Source organism: Daucus carota, chromosome 7, assembly GCF_001625215.2.
Source record: "Daucus carota subsp. sativus chromosome 7, DH1 v3.0, whole genome shotgun sequence".
Lineage (NCBI taxonomy): Eukaryota > Viridiplantae > Streptophyta > Magnoliopsida > Apiales > Apiaceae > Daucus > Daucus carota.
In genome coordinates this window covers 3,303,236-3,324,070 of record NC_030387.2, presented here as the reverse complement: position 1 = coordinate 3,324,070, position 20,835 = coordinate 3,303,236, and the positions used below count along the sequence as shown (strand labels likewise).

Below are 20,835 nucleotides of genomic sequence, written 5' to 3'. Positions count from 1 at the left end.
TCGTGAAGGGACCGTAGAATATAAATGAATCGGACGAATTGTACTACAACAATACCATTTACATACTCCCTCCGTCCCACCATGATGTTTACGTTCACTGTTTGCGCGCATTTTGAGGCTCTTATAAAGTATAGTTCAATAATGTTTTTTTAAAATTTTCTTTTTTTGAATAAAAGTTTAAACGTCAAACTTTTTTTCAGGATTTTTTTTAAAAATAAATTAATGATGTAATTATACTTTATAGGAGCCTTAAAATGCATGTCAAAAAGTAACGTAAAGAACCTGGTGGGACGGAGGGAGTATTCTTTAAGTCGACCCATATATAATAATTATAAATAATATTAAATTAGCGCTGATTAATGGTTCAAATAATCCTTCTGATTAATCGCCGATTTTTCGATTAGTTGATGATCGTTACCTCCACCAGTTAGTTCGGATTTCAGCTTTTTGCGACCCTAATACTTAAATACGGTAATACGACTTTTGATTACAGTTGTAGTCAAATAAGGCAAGGAACAGGAAGTCATTGGTCCAGATCATAATTCTAGTCTAATATAGAGTTGTTTCTGGTTACGTAATTTAGACACCCTGATATCAGAAAGAGCTATTCTCCTTTGTCCATCATCTTAAAGCACCTCTTACACAAACATGTCTTGGGGTGACCTCCCGATAGATCTGCTATCCGCCATCTTTCGCTACCTGACTAACGATGTTTGCTACTTGCCTGATCTTTACCAATGTGTCTATGTTTGTAGCTCGTGGCGTCATGTGGCTAAGGAGTTATGCCAATGCAGCGTTGTCAGGACTGCTCCATGGCTGTTGATCCCGCGGGAACAGCCAGATAGACTAGTATTCGATACTGGTTTATACGATTCCCATAACAAAACTAGCATTGTTTTTGATAATAGCAGCAGTAGCATATTGTCACTTGGCATGCCTATTTCTTCTACTGATCAGAAAATAATCGTGTATGCTTCTCATGGCGGATGGCTGCTTTTAGGGCCTGTATTTAAATGGTTACCTTCTGAATCATCCGAATCAGAACATCCCCTATTTCTTTATAATCCCTTGTTAAGAGTGGTCATCAAACTTCCACCACTGCCTTCACATCTAAGGCTTTATGACAATACACAATTTGTCATGTCAGAATCTTCTCCTGGTGATCCGAAGTGCATCCTTTGCATCAAGATAAATTGGGGAGTCCTTGCCTTTTGTAAACCTTCCACGGTGTTGCCATCATCATGGGTGTTATCAGTGCAACCCAGCTCTTCTAAATTTTATGTCGTATCCATGATTTTCCACAAGGAAAACTTTTACACCATGGACGATGATCGTGCTCTTTATGTCCATCCTGGCATTACTGACTTTTTTTTGAATGGCAATGGCAGCGGCGACATGAGTAGGACTTGGCCCTGGCCAGTGATAGAAAACAAGGTTGCATTAAGTACTTACAAGTATAATGCAATTAACGATGACTGCTTCATCCAACTGGTGGAATCTAAAAACGGAGAATTGCTGATGGTCGAAAGGATATTTGGCGATGAACACAATATGAGGATATCTTTTAATGTTTACAGGTTGACCATCCGGGGTAGCTACAAGAAGAAGAACTGGGGGAGTGACAAGAACAACTGCTATTACTATTGGAAAGAGGTGAGTACACTCGAAGAAAACGAAGCCCTATACATTGGATGCAACGACTCTGTCTCTATATCTGTTAATGTTTCTGACAGTAACCACCTTAACACCTACAAACCCAATTGCATCTATTTTTTCGATGAATATGGTGATGAACTTTGCAGTTATGGTGTGGTTAACTTGGAAAATAACAGCATCGACGAATTTGACCCAGAGGATGATGCAGGACCTAAGTTTTGCAGGCTGTTTACTCCAACTATTCCAGGATACTATTAGTTATACCTTAAGCCTACAGATGACCATTGTTCTTTCTAAAATTGGAGTGCTACTTTATAGTTTCATATAGATATATATATATTTTATAATGATTTAGTTTCAAGTTTTCCCTTGTATTGATGTGTTTGTAGTATATGTTCAAGCTACTGCTAGTGTGTAGTAATTGTATCCAAATCAATCTCAATTCGACTCAATCAGAGATAGTATATCTTCATCGGTTTTAGGTTAATAATACAGTTACCATGTCAGAAGGATGCTTCTGGCTGACATAAAAGGGGAATGAAGACAGTACCTTCCAACTTTGTAGCATGGAATGAAAATCAGTCGAATTTGATATATTCTGCAACAAGTTGAACTTCTGTACTATTTTGGGCAGGAAAAACAAAAGAGCCAAAGGCATGGAATGAACATCATGCCCATTGGAGTTCTCTGAAAAATTGAACTTATGTTCTAATCTTAGGGAAGTAATACAAAAAGAAATTATATGTTTACAATCACTTAAAAATTACGGTACTCAACCTACAGCAAATGAATGGTTCAGAATTTTAAACAATTGGGCTTCTGGCCTTATAACTTTAGCCTTTAGAATTCTATTGCCACAAGTTCTGAATTCATTTTTTCTCAGAGGAGCTTAGAAAAAATTGAGCATACATACCCTTACGAGTCAAGATCTATTCATTGATTAGATGTATTTGCAACTGGATAGTTGATGAATAATAAGTCTCAATCTCGCAACATTATCCCAAAGAGAAGGTCTGAATCCGTCGAGTTAGTTAAAAATAATAATGATTCCCCCAATCATATTGCTATTGTTCCCGAAAGGAAAGCGTAAAGAGATCCATATTATTGATTTATTTGAATGAATATTATTTATTTTAAACCATAGTTTAAAGCTTGAACCGGCGATTTCGTTCTTCTTCACACAAGGTACACTTTTATACCCTTTTTGTAAACTAGCAATTTGGCCCGTACTTCGGGTGATTTTATTTTATTTTTTTTTGAGAAAATTAAATATAATTATATTTCAATTAACACAATTGTGTTTTTTATTCTTTCGTGATTATCATACATTTAAGTTTATATAATAATCAGTACCTACTTGACCGTGCACACGGAATATAGTTATTTTCTCACATAAATAATTCTGAGATTGGTGAAACTTATAATATTTAAGATTCATAACTTTTATATTTATTTTAAGAATTTTCTCATAAATATCCAAATCCAAAATATTTTTAGCAATAATAGTACATCATTCTCAAATATTTCACAGAAATATCAACTTTAGAAATATTTACAAAACTACCGTATGCAAAACTCCTGCGGAACCCATTAACTATTTCTAAGAAATTAGTAATTTTTTCATATTTTCAAAAGAAGGTAAAATCGCAAAAAATCTTAGAAAACATGAGAGTTTTGGTAATTTTCCTTTTATTTTATATATTAGATCCATGAATATATTAAATGTTGTTATTTTATTTTTTGAACATATGATGGTGTAATAGTTATATATAGGACACATTCCAAAAGGTACTTTTTATATGGATTTTTATTATAGAATACATATAAAATGTGATACTAATATAATACTATAACATATATCTATTATAAGTAACTTAACATTTAAAATTAGAAGAAAAATGTTTATTTTCGAAACTGATTCAACAATAGAATAATTCTGGATGATTATTATTCAGTTATAAAATCATGTTGAGATATTGCATTATATATAGATCTATTTATAACTGTAGTAAATTTAGATTGGCAATTTTTAACCTATTCTGTCAAATTTATTTTATCAAACATAGATAAAGTTTTTCGAAAAAAAACATTAAATCAAAAATCAAAAATAAGAGTAACTTATTGAACTCAACTGAAAAATTGGGCTGAAAAATTTAGACAAACAAAAAGTGAAATTCTAACATTTAATTTCTAACATATATGAATTGCTTTAATTTTCCGGAATAGTTGAGCCTAGTTGATGTTATTATCGACATGATTGTCATGTTTAACTCATTTTGCTTCTGGTCATTCTAATTATCTCTTTCCGCATTAACATTGTGGGCTCTTACGGAATGTCTTGCAAGATTATCAAATATTTTTATTTTTTTGGAAAATGAGAATAAATCTCAACGAGAATCGGCAATTCACCGTGATGATTCTTTCATTCAAGAAAACTTATTATCTAACCGTCGGACATACAAGATGACTGGGGAAATTTAGACAATAAAACTTTAATGTCCGAAAAGCAAAATCGGTCTTCTTCCAAGAATCCTGAAAATAAAACAAGAGAAACAAGAAGAATATAAGTCGATATATTTAACAGATTATATCAAAATATTCTCACAATCATGATAACTCATGATTGAGACAATTAAACTCTTAATTAAGGCATAATAATAAAATGTTAATGTCCTTAATTAAGACACAATTAATGCCCTCAAATAAGGCACAATTTACGCCCCCAATAAAGAGGCACAATTTACGCCCTCAATAAAGAGGCACAATTAACGCCCTCAATTATGGCGCAATTAACGCTTTCATTTCTGAAACCGGATTCCGTCCTGAAACCGCCGTCACCGCCACCATCGGCCGCCACCGCTACCATCGGCCACCACCGCTATGCTATCGGTCAAGTTGCCTCGTCGTATGCGAAGCGAAAAATGATGTGTCTCATTTGTAACACGAAAAATCGCCAAAAGCACCAAAAAAACAAACAAAACACAAGGATTAAACAAACAAACAAATACCCACAAACAAACAAGATTAAAGTCAACACCTTTTCGCAATTCCACTCAAAATAAATCAGAAAATGAAAGTAACAAACAAAAAAACGAAGAGATACCTGAAAAACAGAGTTGCAATGGCAAGTATTACTAAAATTCTCAAGATTAAAATAACGTTTGCCTTCGGGAAAGTGATCGCCGAGAGCTTTCTTGAGTTTAGAACCCGTAGCAATATAGATATGTCATTAGTACAGCTCCATATTTGATGTTACAACGATATAACAAAAGAATAAAAGTAGAGAGAGGGGGGGGAGGCCGGGGGGAGGATTTCTAGGATATCTCCATTCACTGATTTGTGATTTAGGACAACTGTAACCGTGATTCAGTGGAAAACAAGGTGGAGCGAACAGGGGAACACGAGGGGTTTTTAGATTATCAAATATTAATTTCATACAAATTTAATAAATTTCAATCAAAAATAGACAAAAGGAATAAATTACAGGTAATACTTTTAAAAAAGTGCAGAGGTTCTATTAAAGTAAGACTTCTTCTAATATCAAATGAAGATCAACAAGACAGGATCCCCTATGAATATACCATTTAGACTTGAATTACAGGAGTGAGCTAACCAATCCACGGCTCACTCCACCAAAGGGCAAGTAGATAATCACATTTGATAGAACAGCCTCTGCATACGAAGAAATCAAATGCTAAGTTCTATCAAATGAAGATCAACAAGACATGATCTATCAAATGAACAGCCTCTGCATACGAAGAAATCAAATGCTAAGTTCTATCAAAATAAGTTCTAATATCAAATGAAGATCAACAAGACGGGATCACCTCTGAATATACCATTTAGACTTGAATTACAGGAGTGAGCTAACCAATCCACGGCTCACTCCACCAAAGGGCAAGTAGATAATCACATTTGATAAAACAGCCTCTGCGTATGAAGAAATCAAATGCTAAGTTCTATTATATTCTATTTATTTATATCTAGAGGCTGTTCTATCAAATGTGATTATTTATAAATCTTGTCTTTTTGACATGAAGAAATCAAATGCTAAGTTCCGCCCTGAAATAACACCTAGAGGGGGGGGGGGTGAATAGGTGTAATTAGCTACCAATGTCAATTTTAAACTTTTACTAGATATTTCAGCTTACTGTTTTGCAATTATAGCAGGCTGTTATGAGAGCAGATATCAAAACAGTAAAGAGCAGAAAAGTAAATCAGACACAAGCGATTTTAGCCAGGTTCGACCCCTATATCTAATGGTCTACGTCCTGGTCCCTTACCAACTCGGTAAGAGAATATATTATTACTGAAAATCAAACAATTACAGAATAATAATATATCTCCCCTTTACCCAGTCACCTAAAGCAGCTTGCTGAAACCTTGAGCAGACAGAAAACAGCTCGACACTTTAGTCCCCTGTGCACCTGTTCTTGAACCTCTGAATTCCTTGAGCTTCCCTCCTTGAATTCACCTTGTTCCTCGAACCTTAGCACCTCAGACCTTGTGAAGACTAATTCTATCTAACTCCCCCTTTGTTCTATACCAAGAACCCCGCTGGCTTTGGTGACTAACCACAATAATCAATTACAAGAAGAATGATTACAACTCAAAAGTATTCTCTAAATAATATATAATAGCAGTGAACAATTCAAGCTCGAAGTTTAGAGAAAGATTGATGTTTTTCAAAGTGAGTTGATTGCTTTTCTGAAAAACACAAGAGCCATATATATATTGAAATAATATAACGGCTAGAGATCTGAATATCTCCATCAACGATCTTGTGAACGTTGCTCTGAACATTGGAGATAAATCAGATGCAAAACTATAGGAGTTTAGAGTTTGAAAAACGATTACAAATCAGCTCCTATAATTTAGGGATATGATAGAAGTTGTTAAGAGAAAAGATTTTGAATTCTTCTCAACTTCTTCCCATATTTAGAAAACGTTTTATTGATTTTAAATGAGCTTAAAACGTTCACTAAAATCATATACTAAACAGAGAATGTACAATATATAAGTCCTAACCCATGTATAAATCTTGAGTTCAAAATCCGAGTAGAACACTGCTTCTGTCCAGACTCTGTTCAGCTTGCTGTTATCACATAACAGCTCGCTGTTTTCAATTCCTGCAAAACTGAATTAGCAGATACAAAACGGCAGGCTAAAGCAAGCAATATCAAAAGAGTAGGCTATTATAATAAAGCAGCTTGCTGAAGTGTGATCATCAAAACTTGTGATTTACAATCTCCCCCTTTTTGATGATTACACTTATTTCAGGAGATTCTCCCCCTGAATTTTATAATACCTGAACTCCCCCTGAATTTTATAATTCCTGCAATCTTGTTAGTCCAACAACAAAAATACATTCCACTTACTCCTGAAATATTCTCCCCCTTAATCAGCATAAAGGGTAAGCTACATACCAGTAGCAGCTTGCTGTTTTAAACAGTGCACATGCCCAATTCTCTTCGAATGATTAGAAATCTTTCTTCAGGAAGAGGCTTGGTGAATATATCAGCAAGTTGATATTCTGTAGGGACATAAACAAGATTAATTTTACCTTTAGCCACATTGTCTCGCAAGAAATGATGTCGGACGTCGATATGCTTTGTGCGAGAGTGAAGAACCGGATTTTCTGAGATATTTATTGTGCTAGTGTTGTCACAATAAATTGGAACTTTTTCACATCTGATGCCAAAATCCTTGAGAGTTTGCATCATCCATAGAATTTGAGAACAACAGCTCCCTGCAGCGAGATATTCGCCTTCAGTTGTAGAGAGAGCCACCGATGTTTGCTTCTTACTTTGCCAACACACCAAGCTAGAACCAAGAAAGTTGCAAACACCACTTGTACTTTTTCTATCCGTTTGTGATCCTGCATAGTCTGCATCACTATACCCAACAAGATCAAATGTATTCGAAATAGGATAGAATAAGCCAAGATTAATAGTACCACTTAAGTAACGAAAAATTCTTTTAATAGCATTTAAGTGGGACTCCTTGGGATTAGCTTGAAAACGTGCACAAACACAAACACTATACATGATATCAGGTCTAGAGGCTGTTAGATATAATAGAGATCCAATCATACCTCGATATCGTCTTATATCAACACTTTTACCTGATTCATCTGAAAACAGCTTGCTGTTTTGAGGCATTGGAGTTGATTTTGGCTTGACAGTTTCAAATCCAAATCTCTTCAGCAACTCTTTCACATATTTTGTTTGGTGCACATAGATACCATCAGGAGTTTGCTTGATTTGAAGACCCAAGAAATAGTTGAGCTCACCCATCATGCTCATGTCAAATTCACTATGCATGCACTTAGAAAACCACTCACAAAGTTCATCATTAGTAGATCCAAAGATAATATCATCAACATAAATTTGAACTACTAAGATTTCACCATTAAGAGATTTTGTAAAGAGAGTAGGATCAATTTTACCTCGTACAAAACCATTCTTAATCAAGAACTTACTGAGTCTTTTGTACCATGATCTAGGAGCTTGTTTCAATCCATAAAGAGCTTTCTTCAACTTGTAGACGTAGTCTGGATACTGTTCATGTTCAAAGCCGGGAGGCTGTTTTACATAAACTTCTTCTTCCAGCAGGCCGTTTAGGAAAGCGCTTTTGACATCCATCTGAAACAGCTTGATCTTTTTGTAACATGCATAAGCTAAGAGCATTCTGATTGATTCCAAGCGAGCAACCGGAGCATATGTTTGATCATAGTCGATGCCTTCTTGCTGGTTATATCCTTGAGCCACAAGCCTTGCCTTGTTGCGAGTAACAGTACCTTCTTCATCTAGCTTGTTTTTGAATACCCATCTAGTGCCAACAACTGATGCATTCTCTGGACGCTTAACCAATTCCCATACATCACATCTTTCGAATTGGTTGAGTTCTTCTTGCATAGCCATGATCCAATTTTCATCTTTGAGAGCTTCTTGGACGGATTTTGGTTCTTCTTGAGCTAGAAAGGCAGCATAAGCACAAAAGTTTGCCTTTCCTTTTCTTGTCCTTATTCCTTCAGTAATATCACCAATCACCAACTCGGGAGGATGGTTCTTGACGGTCCTTGTAGCCTTTGGCAGATTTTGTTGAGATATTTCTTCATGAGAGGCTGAAGCTTTCTTCCTTTCTTTTGGAACATTTGATCCATCAAGATTCATTTTAAATAGAATGTCAGAGAGATTTTGCACTTCAGAGGATAGTCCAGCTTGCTGAGATTCTGTTCCACCTTGCTGAGATGAAGATCCAGATTGTTGAGATGTCATTCCAGTAGGCTGAGATGATGTTCCAGCTTGCTGTGATGGAGTGACAGTTTGTGAAGATGGAGTTTCAGCTTGCTTAGATGCTGGAGTAGTAGCTTCATCTGACTTCTTCTCACCAGGAGGAGGTTGAGCATTTGGATCAATACCTGCATCATCTTCCTCATCTCTTGGCAGATCATTGTTAGGTTCTTTGAAGACAATATCAATAGATTCTTCAACAGTATGTTTATCTAAATTATAATATCTATATGCACGACTAGTTGAAGAATATCCAAGAAAAATAGCTTCAAAAGATTTAGCATCAAATTTACCATCTCTATCAATCTTTTTAAGAACAAAGCATTTAGAACCAAAAACTTTAAAGTACCCGATATTAGGAGTCTTATTTCTCAGCAGCTCATATGGAGTTTTATTCAAGATAGGCCTGATGATCACCCTGTTCAGAACATAGCAGGCTGTATTGACTGCTTCTGCCCAGAAACTTCTTGGCAGCTTGCTTTCTTGCAATAACGTCCTTGCTGTTTCCTGAAGTGACCTGTTTTTGCGCTCTACGACTCCATTTTGTTGAGGTGTCCTTGGAGCTGAGAATTGGTGAGTGATTCCTCTTTCCTCACAGTATGTAATGAAGTCCTTTTGGAATTCACCTCCATGATCACTCCTTATACCTATAAGCTTGGTTTTCAACTTATTCTCAAGAAGTTTGATTAGAATTTCAAATTCTTCAAATGCACAATCTTTAGTACGAAGAAATAAAGTCCATGAATATCGAGAATAATCATCAACAACAACCAAACAATATTGCTTACCTCCAATGCTTTTATAAGCCTCAGGACCAAATAAGTCTAAGTGTAAGAGTTCTAGAGGTTGAGAAGTTGATACCATATTCTTAGCCTTATGAGTGCTTCGGATTTGCTTGCCTAGCTGACATGCTGAACACACCTCGGTCTTGACATACTTTAACTTGGGCAGACCCCTCACTAGACCCTTGCTTGACAACTTCTTAAGCAAGTCCATGTGAGCATGACCCAATCTTCTATGCCAAATGGTTGGATCAGCATCCACAGCAGCTAAACAGCAGGCTGTTTTCTGCAACTCAAAATCTAAGATATATATATTTCCTTCCCTTCTAGCAACTAGAGGAATCTGGTTAGTACCAACAGTAATAACACATTTATCCTTAGAAAATTCAACTTTATGACCATCATCATGCAATTGACTTACACTAAGCAAATTGTATTTCAAGCCTTTAACAAATCTAACATTAGAGATAGAGGTAGTGTCATTACCAACTTTACCTTTACCTAGAATAGGGAGGGTCTTACTATCACCAATAGTTACACCTCCTCCTCTTTTCATCTTTAGACTCTTAAACTGAGTTTTGTCTCCACACATATGCCTTGTACAGCCACTATCAATGATCCATTGTGTAGACTTGATCTTAGCAGCAAGACACATCTGCAAAACAAAGAAAACAAAACTCAACCCTTTGGTACCCAAATTGGTTTGGGTCCACCCTGGTTAGAAGCAAGAACATATAAAGCATTTAAATCAGTTTTCTTGATCCATTGTTGGACCACAGTAGGATATGTATGCTGTTGAGTTCTATAGCTTCTGTTTGGACCATTCTGGTAAGCTGTTTTCTTGTTCCAGTAGGCTGTTTTCCCTTCTGATCTTTTTTGGAAATATTGTCTTTGAGGTCTGACTCTGCAATTCTGGGCTAGATGTCCTTTTCCTCCACATTTTACACATTCCTTCCAAGGCATAGCATATTTGTATGGTTTTCCACGCCTTCCTTCATACTTAAGTGCATTTCCCTTCTTGTTGAAGTTGAGACCAACTCCTTCTTTATCCAATGGAACCTTGATGCTCTTCATCATGAATTTTAGACCTTCTTCTCCTTGAACAAAAGTTCCCATTCCTTTTCTGAGCTTTGAGACTTCTGTTTCAAGAGTTTGGATCTTTTCAGCTTGCTGTCTTGTTATGGCAGTGGGCTGTGATGTACTTGCAGCAGGCTGAGATGTACTGGCAGCAGGCTGAGATGAATGCAGCTTTGTGGATTCCTTAATTTTGAACGTCTCTAGGCATGCATCTCTGGCTTCTATCTCTTGTTTCAGCTGGGAGATTTCTTCTTTCTGAGCCTCATTTCTTCTCATCAAGACTTTATGAAAACCTTCAGATTGATCTAGTTTTCCTTGAAGTTCCTTGATTATGGATTGAGTAGGCTCTTTGGAGTCAAAGAGTGTATCTATCTTCCGCATAAGCTCTTGAACCATGTTCTTGAGATAGTTATTCTTTTCAATCAGCTTGCTGTTTTCTGCCTTAAGAGAATTATATTCCTCACTTGGAATACGATCTTGTTCCTGCATGGTTAGTTCTTCTAGTACAGAATTATCATTGGAGAGATCAAATTTGAATGAACTAACCTCACTGTTGTCATCCTCGGAATCAGTTTCGACAAACCCATCTTCGGTGAGTCCTTGAACATTGTCATCCTCCATGCCAACAAGTGCAAGATTGATCATTTCCTCACCAGAGTCATCACTAGAGGCAGATTCTTCTTCATCATCACTCCAAGTCAGAAGTGCTTTGGATTTCTTCCTCTTGTCTCTGGAAACAGCAGGCTGTTTTGACTTCAGCTTGTAGCAGTCCTTCTTGAAGTGACCAGGCTTTCCACATTCGAAGCAGTTCTGATCCTTTGATTCCTTGGAGGGCTTTCTGCTACTTGAGTACTTAGCCTTATCCTTGCCTTTTTCCCTTTTCAGCTGATTATGTTTGCTAATCATCCGTTGAATCTTTTTGGAAAAGAGAGCAAGATCTTCGTCTGATTCCTCATCTGATTCTGGCTTGCTCTTTTCAGCAGTAAGAGCTAAATTCTTCATTTTCTCAACTGGAGAGCATCATGCTTCTTGGCATGCATCTTTCTCTCAAATTGTTCCAATTCAGCAAAAAGAGCTAGATGATCCATTGTATCAATATTGTGAGCAGCTTCCAAGGCAGTAACTTTGGCTTGAAAGTCGAATGGAACAGAGGCGAGAATGTTCATGTTGAGTTCTGATTGAGGAATTATCTTTCCAAGTCTCCCTAGGTTATTGACAATGAGTTGAAACCTAGCTTGAGCTTCTTTGATTGTTTCTCCCTTTTGCAAACCGAAAGCACCAAGTTCCTTCATTAATTGTCCCAACTTTACTTTCCTTAGACCCTTTGAACCTTCATGATAGGCTTCCAACGCATCCCATATCTCCTTTGCAGATTTGAGAGATGACACCTTGTCATATTCAGATTGATTAAGACCATTGATGAGAGTACTCCTTGCTTTTCCATTTGCACCCATCTTTGTTAGCTCATCGGTAGTGAGTTCATCAACATCTTTGACTTTGCCATCTTTATCAAGGAATTGATAGGGACCTCTTTCAACAACTCTTTGAATGAGAGGGTCTCTGGAGAGATGAGCTTCCATTTGTCCTTTCCACCAATTGTAATTATCCGAACCGGTGAGGAGAGGAGCTCTAAAGTCTGATTTTCCCTGAAATTGGTCAGCCATAGGATCTATACTTTCCTGTTACAGAAATGTTAGTAAACGCAGCTCTGATACCAAATGAAATAACACCTAGAGGGGGGGTGAATAGGTGTAATTAGCTACCAATGTCAATTTTAAACTTTTACTAGATATTTCAGCTTACTGTTTTGCAATTATAGCAGGCTGTTATGAGAGCAGATATCAAAACAGTAAAGAGCAGAAAAGTAAATCAGACACAAGCGATTTTAGCCAGGTTCGACCCCTATATCTAATGGTCTACGTCCTGGTCCCTTACCAACTCGGTAAGAGAATATATTATTACTGAAAATCAAACAATTACAGAATAATAATATATCTCCCCTTTACCCAGTCACCTAAAGCAGCTTGCTGAAACCTTGAGCAGACAGAAAACAGCTCGACACTTTAGTCCCCTGTGCACCTGTTCTTGAACCTCTGAATTCCTTGAGCTTCCCTCCTTGAATTCACCTTGTTCCTCGAACCTTAGCACCTCAGACCTTGTGAAGACTAATTCTATCTAACTCCCCCTTTGTTCTATACCAAGAACCCCGCTGGCTTTGGTGACTAACCACAATAATCAATTACAAGAAGAATGATTACAACTCAAAAGTATTCTCTAAATAATATATAATAGCAGTGAACAATTCAAGCTCGAAGTTTAGAGAAAGATTGATGTTTTTCAAAGTGAGTTGATTGCTTTTCTGAAAAACACAAGAGCCATATATATATTGAAATAATATAACGGCTAGAGATCTGAATATCTCCATCAACGATCTTGTGAACGTTGCTCTGAACATTGGAGATAAATCAGATGCAAAACTATAGGAGTTTAGAGTTTGAAAAACGATTACAAATCAGCTCCTATAATTTAGGGATATGATAGAAGTTGTTAAGAGAAAAGATTTTGAATTCTTCTCAACTTCTTCCCATATTTAGAAAACGTTTTATTGATTTTAAATGAGCTTAAAACGTTCACTAAAATCATATACTAAACAGAGAATGTACAATATATAAGTCCTAACCCATGTATAAATCTTGAGTTCAAAATCCGAGTAGAACACTGCTTCTGTCCAGACTCTGTTCAGCTTGCTGTTATCACATAACAGCTCGCTGTTTTCAATTCCTGCAAAACTGAATTAGCAGATACAAAACGGCAGGCTAAAGCAAGCAATATCAAAAGAGTAGGCTATTATAATAAAGCAGCTTGCTGAAGTGTGATCATCAAAACTTGTGATTTACACGCCCAATATATTGTGTTACACATATTATGTTTATAGGACAATCAATGAATAAATTTCATTTCTTAATATATTTAATGAAATTATAATTTTGATATGTGCAAAATTTTAAAACATCATCATTTTTTTTGTCAGGGTCTATATACACGTAGATGAATTGTATCAAATACAACAGCTGTATCAAGGGAATTCTTTCATTCAAGAAAGTTTATTTCCTAACTAAAGGTCATGCAAGATGTCCCCAGAAATTCAGAAAATAAGACTTTAATGAATGACAAAATAAAACCCTTCTTCTAAAAAATCCTCGCTCCGAAACCCGTTTCCAAAATATCCTGGAAAACGAAACAAAACAAAAACGAAACATAAATTAATACAAGAAAATCATATTTTGATATGTGCAAAATTTTAAAACATCATCATTTTTTTTGTCAGGGTCTATATACACGTAGATGAATTGTATCAAATACAACAGCTGTATCAAGGGAATTCTTTCATTCAAGAAAGTTTATTTTCTAACTAAAGGCCATGCAAGATGTCCCCAGAAATTCAGAAAATAAGACTTTAATGAATGACAAAATAAAACCCGTCTTCTAAAAAATCCTCGCTCCGAAACCCGTTTCCAAAATATCCTGGAAAACGAAACAAAACAAAAACGAAACATAAATTAATACAAGAAAATCATATATATTAATATATATGTGTATATAAAATATGCAAAGAAATTTAATTTAATAATAAATCTAATAAAAGCAAGAATGAATGGAGCGAATATAATAAAATAGAGAGAACGGAAAATAATAAAAAATAATATTTAATCTAAATAAAGAAATCTAAATGCCATAAAAAATGGCAACCAATCAGGAATTAAATGCCATAAAGACACAATAATGACCCTCATAAATGGTATTAAATATTCATAAAGAATATTAAACCTGCAAAAGATTTGAACCATCACAATTACCCATAATATTAGCACAAGAGATATAAAACATCAAAATAAACGATATATTAGCAAAATCTAATGCCTAAACATATCAAATTAGGATCTTACCAATTTAAAAAAATCGCACATTGATATACAAACATATATAAAATTCAAAAACAATGACATAAATAAAAAATAAATTGATAACATGCACCTAAAACATGTTAAAAAATTAAGATTTGTGATTTAAAAGATCAAAGCACACAGTTACATACCCACACAATCAAGAACATGTATCGAAAATTATAATAAACTTGATTTCAAAATAATAATCCGGCCGACCATAACGAATCCGGCTAAAACAAAAACATGTCAGAAAAAGTCTCAACTAGATCTACAAATTAATCCAAACAAAATTAACAAACCGGATACAAAATCCATGATTTGAAACACCTAAAAAATCTGTACAACCTTTAAATTAGAAGAACACAAGTATAAAATGTATAAAATTATATATAATTTTTTACATTATTTCATTTAGTATTTCAATTACTCTTTGTCTAAAACACATTTCAAATCCCTTGTTGTCAACTTAAAAGTTTCCACAACCCAAACAAAATATAAAAATTTAGGATTTCCACCTACAAAAAACTTTGAATGAATTTATCTAGTCGTGCTAAAAAAAGATAATTTATGCTATGGTGTATTTGCAAGCGAGAAGTTTTCTTCTTTTGTCCGAACCCAAATAGAATTCGGCCGGGTCAGTCAGCCAAACCGCCGTGTTTCTCTATTTTAGACAGCGTCAAACACGTCCCCAGCTCTGTCTTCCCCCAATTCACACATCCCAATGCATAATCCGCACACACATATATACATACACATCATCTACGTATTTCTCGCAATGTAAGTAATTGATTGTTGTATCCCTGACCCGAATTCACATCCAATCGGGTTAAAATCAAGAAATCAATTCGCTATAATTAGGGTTAGGGTTTAGAATTGTTTCATAGTTTGTAGCTTAATTGAGATGACTGGGGGTGATCGAAGCGCTAGGGACATCATTTGTGACGCTGGCGCCGGCGCTGCTGCTGGTAATTTCACCCATTTATTCTTAATTATTGTTTTTTCTAGAATATGTTTTAGCTAGAGTTTGGTTTTGAATGTGTGATTTTGTTATGCTTTATGTTGTATTGACCTGCATTTGTGTAATTGTGTATATAGATATTTGATGGTGATGTACATTACGGATTTTCTCCCGGTGATCGTTACTTATATGTAGACTACACTAAATCCTATAGCAATTAATAGCTTCTGGGGCCAGGATTAGGACCGGGGAGGTTTATTATTGATAAATAGTAGTAGTAGTGTAGAAGTTGAAAGTGACGGGAAATATTATGTGATCGAGGCTATGCTATGATATTTAGGTGCTAGCTGGAAGTAACTATGTGCAACCAGTTACTTTAATGAGGGATATTACAAGTGTTAGCATATAATAAAGTTTAGATCAGAATGAGTTGTTTCTATAGAAGTACTTAATTAAGGTACACATTTATGTATCAGAGTGTTGGAATCAGTTAGCATCTCCAACAGTAGTAGCCAATAATGATTAGATAAAATTATACCCATAGGGAATATTGGTTAGCCAATAAAGTGTGGTTATTTATTTTTATGCTGAGAGGCAAGAGCAAGTCCAATAGATTAGCTATTCATGCTCTCAAGTTAAATATTCAAGGAATGAAAGTAAAAATAGTGTTCCAACAATGGCCTAGTGATTTCCTCTAAATTATATGTAGGCAAGAGCAAGTCCAATAGATTAGCTATTCATGCTCCTAAATTAGAATTCAAGGAATGAAAAGTAAAAATAGTGTTCCAACAATGGCCTAGTGGTTCCTTAATTTACTAGGACATCCTCTTCATTATATATTTGTAAGGCTCTCACTTATGGAATGAGAATAAGGAACATTGTCAGAGATTAAATCACCAACCAACCTATGTCATAAGTTACTCCTATCAAAATTTTTTATTTGTACGGAACAAGTTATGATACTATGGGGTTTGCTTCAAGGGGAATATAGGGTTGGAGTTGCTAAAGTTTTGACGCACTTCCCAAGACTTTTGCCACCTAGATATTTTACTTAAGGTTCGCTCCATTTGGAGATGCTCTTAATACCTGATTGATTAATAGCCTAGATTAAATAATACATTTTGTCTGTTCAAATTATAATATGTACAATGTAATATTCTCTTTATTATTTAGTAAAATAATATATTACTAAAGCTCACTGGTCCCTAGTTGAATTTCTATTACTAAGATAAGCTGTTGTATTAGGATGTCGGATTGATTGTACACTTGCTTATTTTTAACGTTTTACAGGTGCTATAGCTGCCACTATTATGTGCCCATTAGATGTGATTAAGACAAGATTGCAAGTCCATGGCCTAACTGAATTGGCCCATACTGGTCGTAAAGGTATGTGCATAATCAGAGGAGTTCATTATGCATGCATGGACCTAGAGGTGCATGTATAGCTATACGAACAAATTTGATATGTTTATTGCTGCATATTAGATTTATGGAAAAGTTTCTATATTTGTTTTTATTAGTAATATTTTTTTAAAGCATTAGATAAAATTTAAAACAGAAGAAAAACCTCTGATCAGTATAATATCCCATCATTTGTTGAATGCGCGATATTTGACTGGATCAAGAGTCAGCTCCTCTTTTCAAAATGTTCACTATGCCTCTCTTCATCTCCTGTATATCTGTACTTCAATTTTCAGGGTTTTGCCTTACATTTTTTTGGTGACCAGGAGGTATTATTGTCACCGTCTTCCAAAACATAATACGAGCTGAGGGTGTGAAGGGATTATATCGTGGGCTATCACCAACATTAGTTGCTCTTCTTCCAAATTGGGCAGTGAGTGACTTGCTTCTCTTGATATGCTTATTGGAGAGATGTGTTTAGTTTCATGCTTTGAACACAAGGATGCAGAGGCTTGATACCTTCTCCTATAATTCAGTATTTATTAAAATTTAGTGAAATATTTTTAATCCTAATAAAAGAATTTGACACTTGTTTTGGCTTTTGGTTTTTTTTTGAGATTTGGTTCTTTTTTTTAAAAATATTTTCTTATGCTCTGAAGATTAGTATCTTAGCAAAATATCATATAACCCAGAAGGAAAGTTTGCAAGGGTCACTGACAACTGCTCCTTTCTTCTATACCGAGTTTTATGATTGAAATCATTTCTGTTATTACAGACCTTGAAAAGCCAGTCAAAGGAACCATATGTTAGCCACTCCACTCGCCCTGATTGTCTCAACTGTTTCAGACAAAAATCTACAATTTATTTAACATGATTGTTTTTTTAGCAACTGATTTGCCACCTTGATTAAAAGATGGAATCTTATATTGCATATATAATTTTCATTACTGGAAATGAGACAAATTTTTTATATATTTAACACTCCATATGAGAAAGCTGCAACTTTTGAAATTAATTTTCACTGGTTTAAGTATTTTTTATCATGTAGACCTGAAACCAGTGGCTTCTCGTCAATATATATAAATATCTCTGTTCTTAAGTAACAGGATATGTACCTTTACATGTAGGTGTACTTTGCAGTGTACGGGAACCTCAAAAGCCTACTCCATTCACATGGTTGGTAAATTTGTTGGTGTTTAGCTATTAATGTTTTTGAATTCTATTGGCTGTGAAAAGAACACACGATGATTCTTTTTATGGACTTCTGGAATTTATAGTTAATGGACTGGTTAACTGAACAAATGTAGTTTTTTTTTTTCATAATTGAAGCAGACAGCAATGGCCAGCTTACATTCGGTGCAAATATTATAGCTGCTGCAGGAGCTGGTGCAGCAACAGCGATCGCAACAAATCCTCTTTGGGTTGTCAAGACTAGGCTCCAGGTAGCTTTTAATGATTTGAATACTAAAATATATTGCTTGTCCCTTGATTGGCATCAATTTTATTGGATTGCTTTTGAACTACAAGAATATAGTTATCTTGTTTTTGTTCCAGAACCAGTGTCATTTCTTTTGTTTCAGACAATATTAGCAATAAGTGTATTTAAATTCTTAACATTTCATATCTAACTGTTCCTCAGTTGGCATCAGAGTGTTTTTGTTTTTGTTCCAGAACCAGTGTCATTTCTTTTGTTTCAAACAATATTAGCAATAAATATCTTTTCTGAAAATATCTGCCACGTGAGGTGGAATCTCAAACCAATAGCAAAATATGACATCTTTATAAACTGTTGAGCTCTGCCTGCGGTGTAGCTATCGGAAAAAGATATTAATGATTTTTTAGTGATCACTCTATAAGATGTTGCCAGTCTAAGACTAGTTAACTGATTCACTTTTGGTCTTAAGTTATCCGAGTTACTATTTTCCATGTATACTTAAATAGAATATCTTCTCACCAGACACAGGGCATGAGACCTGGCGTGGTTCCTTACAAAAGCACACTTTCTGCCTTGAGACAAATTTTGCTTGAGGAAGGGATTCGGGGATGGTACAGGTTGGTGTCTGTTAGTGACTATACATTTGAATGTGAATATTCTGTCTTTGCCATCTGCATATGCTTCTAGAATTGATGCCATATTATTGGTCCATTTAGTGTCATGATTTATATGTTCTTAATGTATTTATGTGCATATCGATCTACTTTTATATTTATAGTCCCATTCCATCATTGTTAACACTCTCATCATTGTTTTACATTTGTGCAATATGCAGTGGTCTTTTGCCTTCTCTTGTGGGGATAAGCCATGTGGCCATCCAGTTTCCTGCATATGAAAATATAAAGTGCTATTTGGCGAAAAAGGGTACGAGTTTTAATCTCATTTGATTACATTGGTTGACAATAATAAAGCTATATACAATTAAGTTAGCTGTGAGAATGTTCATTTTTCAGATAATACTAACGTCAGTGAGCTAAGTGCTGGTAAAGTTGCAATTGCCTCTTCACTCGCCAAAATAGGTGCTTCTGTTGTGACTTACCCGCATGAGGTATTTTGTATACTGCTTCTATGTCACCAGTATTAAAGGCGTTGCTTTATTATGTAATTGATATGAATTGCATTTGTTATGCTCCAGGTCATACGGTCTAGACTTCAAGAACAAGGGCAGGTCAGGAATTCAAAACCGCAATATGCTGGTGGCATCGATTGCCTGAAGCAGTTGCTCCAGAAGGAAGGATTTTCTGGTTTATATCGTGGCTGCGGTACCAACTTGCTGAGAACAACTCCATCTGCTGTTATTACATTCACGGCATATGAGATGATACATCAATTTCTAGACCGCGCACTACCTCCGGATGATAAGCATTCAAAAGCCCACCCCAAGCCCGATGATAATATCAATCCTAGCAAGCAATCGAAAGGAATGGGGGAAGGAAATAATTTCAAATTGAGTAGATCAGAAATTACATCTAACGAGCAAACTCCTTTAATACCTTTGAGAAACACAGATCAAAGAACAGCTGAACGTTAATTGCCAATTTCCCTTTTTTTTTTTCCCATTTTTACTGATTGTAATGAGGAATTTTTTTACATGCGACAGTGATGATGAATAAAGTATTCACAATTTCTCACATTTGTGTCTTGTTTTTGCTTACGAACTTTGAAACAACCCCCTTTATCTCGATCTACGAGTGTATTCAGTTGGGATTTTAAAATTTTTTTTTATTCATGATAATTCGAGGATTCAACTAGGATATTATTCAATATTCAACTAGGATTTTAAATAATGTAATAGAATTTTGGATATTCAATTAAGATTTATATTATGCTATAGATACTGGTGATATATAATCAGAATTTTAAAATATGATTCTGTCAAAAAAAAAAAAAAGAATTTTAAAATATGATTATATTCAGTTGAAATTGTTTAAAATTCATTAAAATCTGATGGTATTCAAATGCTGATGGATTTTTTTGAATTTCATGAAATGATGGATTTTGTGGGATGGGCAATGCTAGAGACCCCAAAAAAAATTCCCAAAAATCTTTACCAAATGATGTGGCAAACAAGTGGCTAGTTCTGATTGGGTGATTGATGAATCTGCAGGGGGGTCTCATTATTATGGGAGTGAATTCAGCCAATCAGATTTAGACACATCATTTGGGAAAATTTTTTGGGACAATTTTTTGGGGTCTCTAGCATTTTCCTTTGTGGGATTGTTTA

General features: G+C 35.2%; 1 protein-coding gene across 2 annotated transcripts; it reads left to right on the top strand.

Annotated features, from left to right (window-relative positions):
* Positions 1 to 15,324: 15,324 nt before the first annotated feature.
* Positions 15,325 to 20,242, top strand: LOC108193693 (nicotinamide adenine dinucleotide transporter 1, chloroplastic). 2 transcript variants are annotated; one of them, XM_017360471.2, is made up of 9 exons: positions 15,325 to 15,722; positions 17,006 to 17,101; positions 17,443 to 17,549; positions 18,244 to 18,292; positions 18,449 to 18,558; positions 19,074 to 19,168; positions 19,387 to 19,475; positions 19,565 to 19,659; positions 19,747 to 20,242. In XM_017360471.2, exons 1-9 carry the CDS (start codon positions 15,659 to 15,661, stop codon positions 20,140 to 20,142), a joined length of 1,101 nt encoding a protein of 366 aa, XP_017215960.1. In that variant the 5' UTR covers positions 15,325 to 15,658; the 3' UTR covers positions 20,143 to 20,242. The 2 variants fall into 2 exon arrangements, with proteins under 2 accessions (XP_017215960.1, XP_017215959.1); XM_017360470.2 differs by having other exon boundaries at positions 15,352 to 15,722; positions 18,446 to 18,558.
* Positions 20,243 to 20,835: the final 593 nt, after the last annotated feature.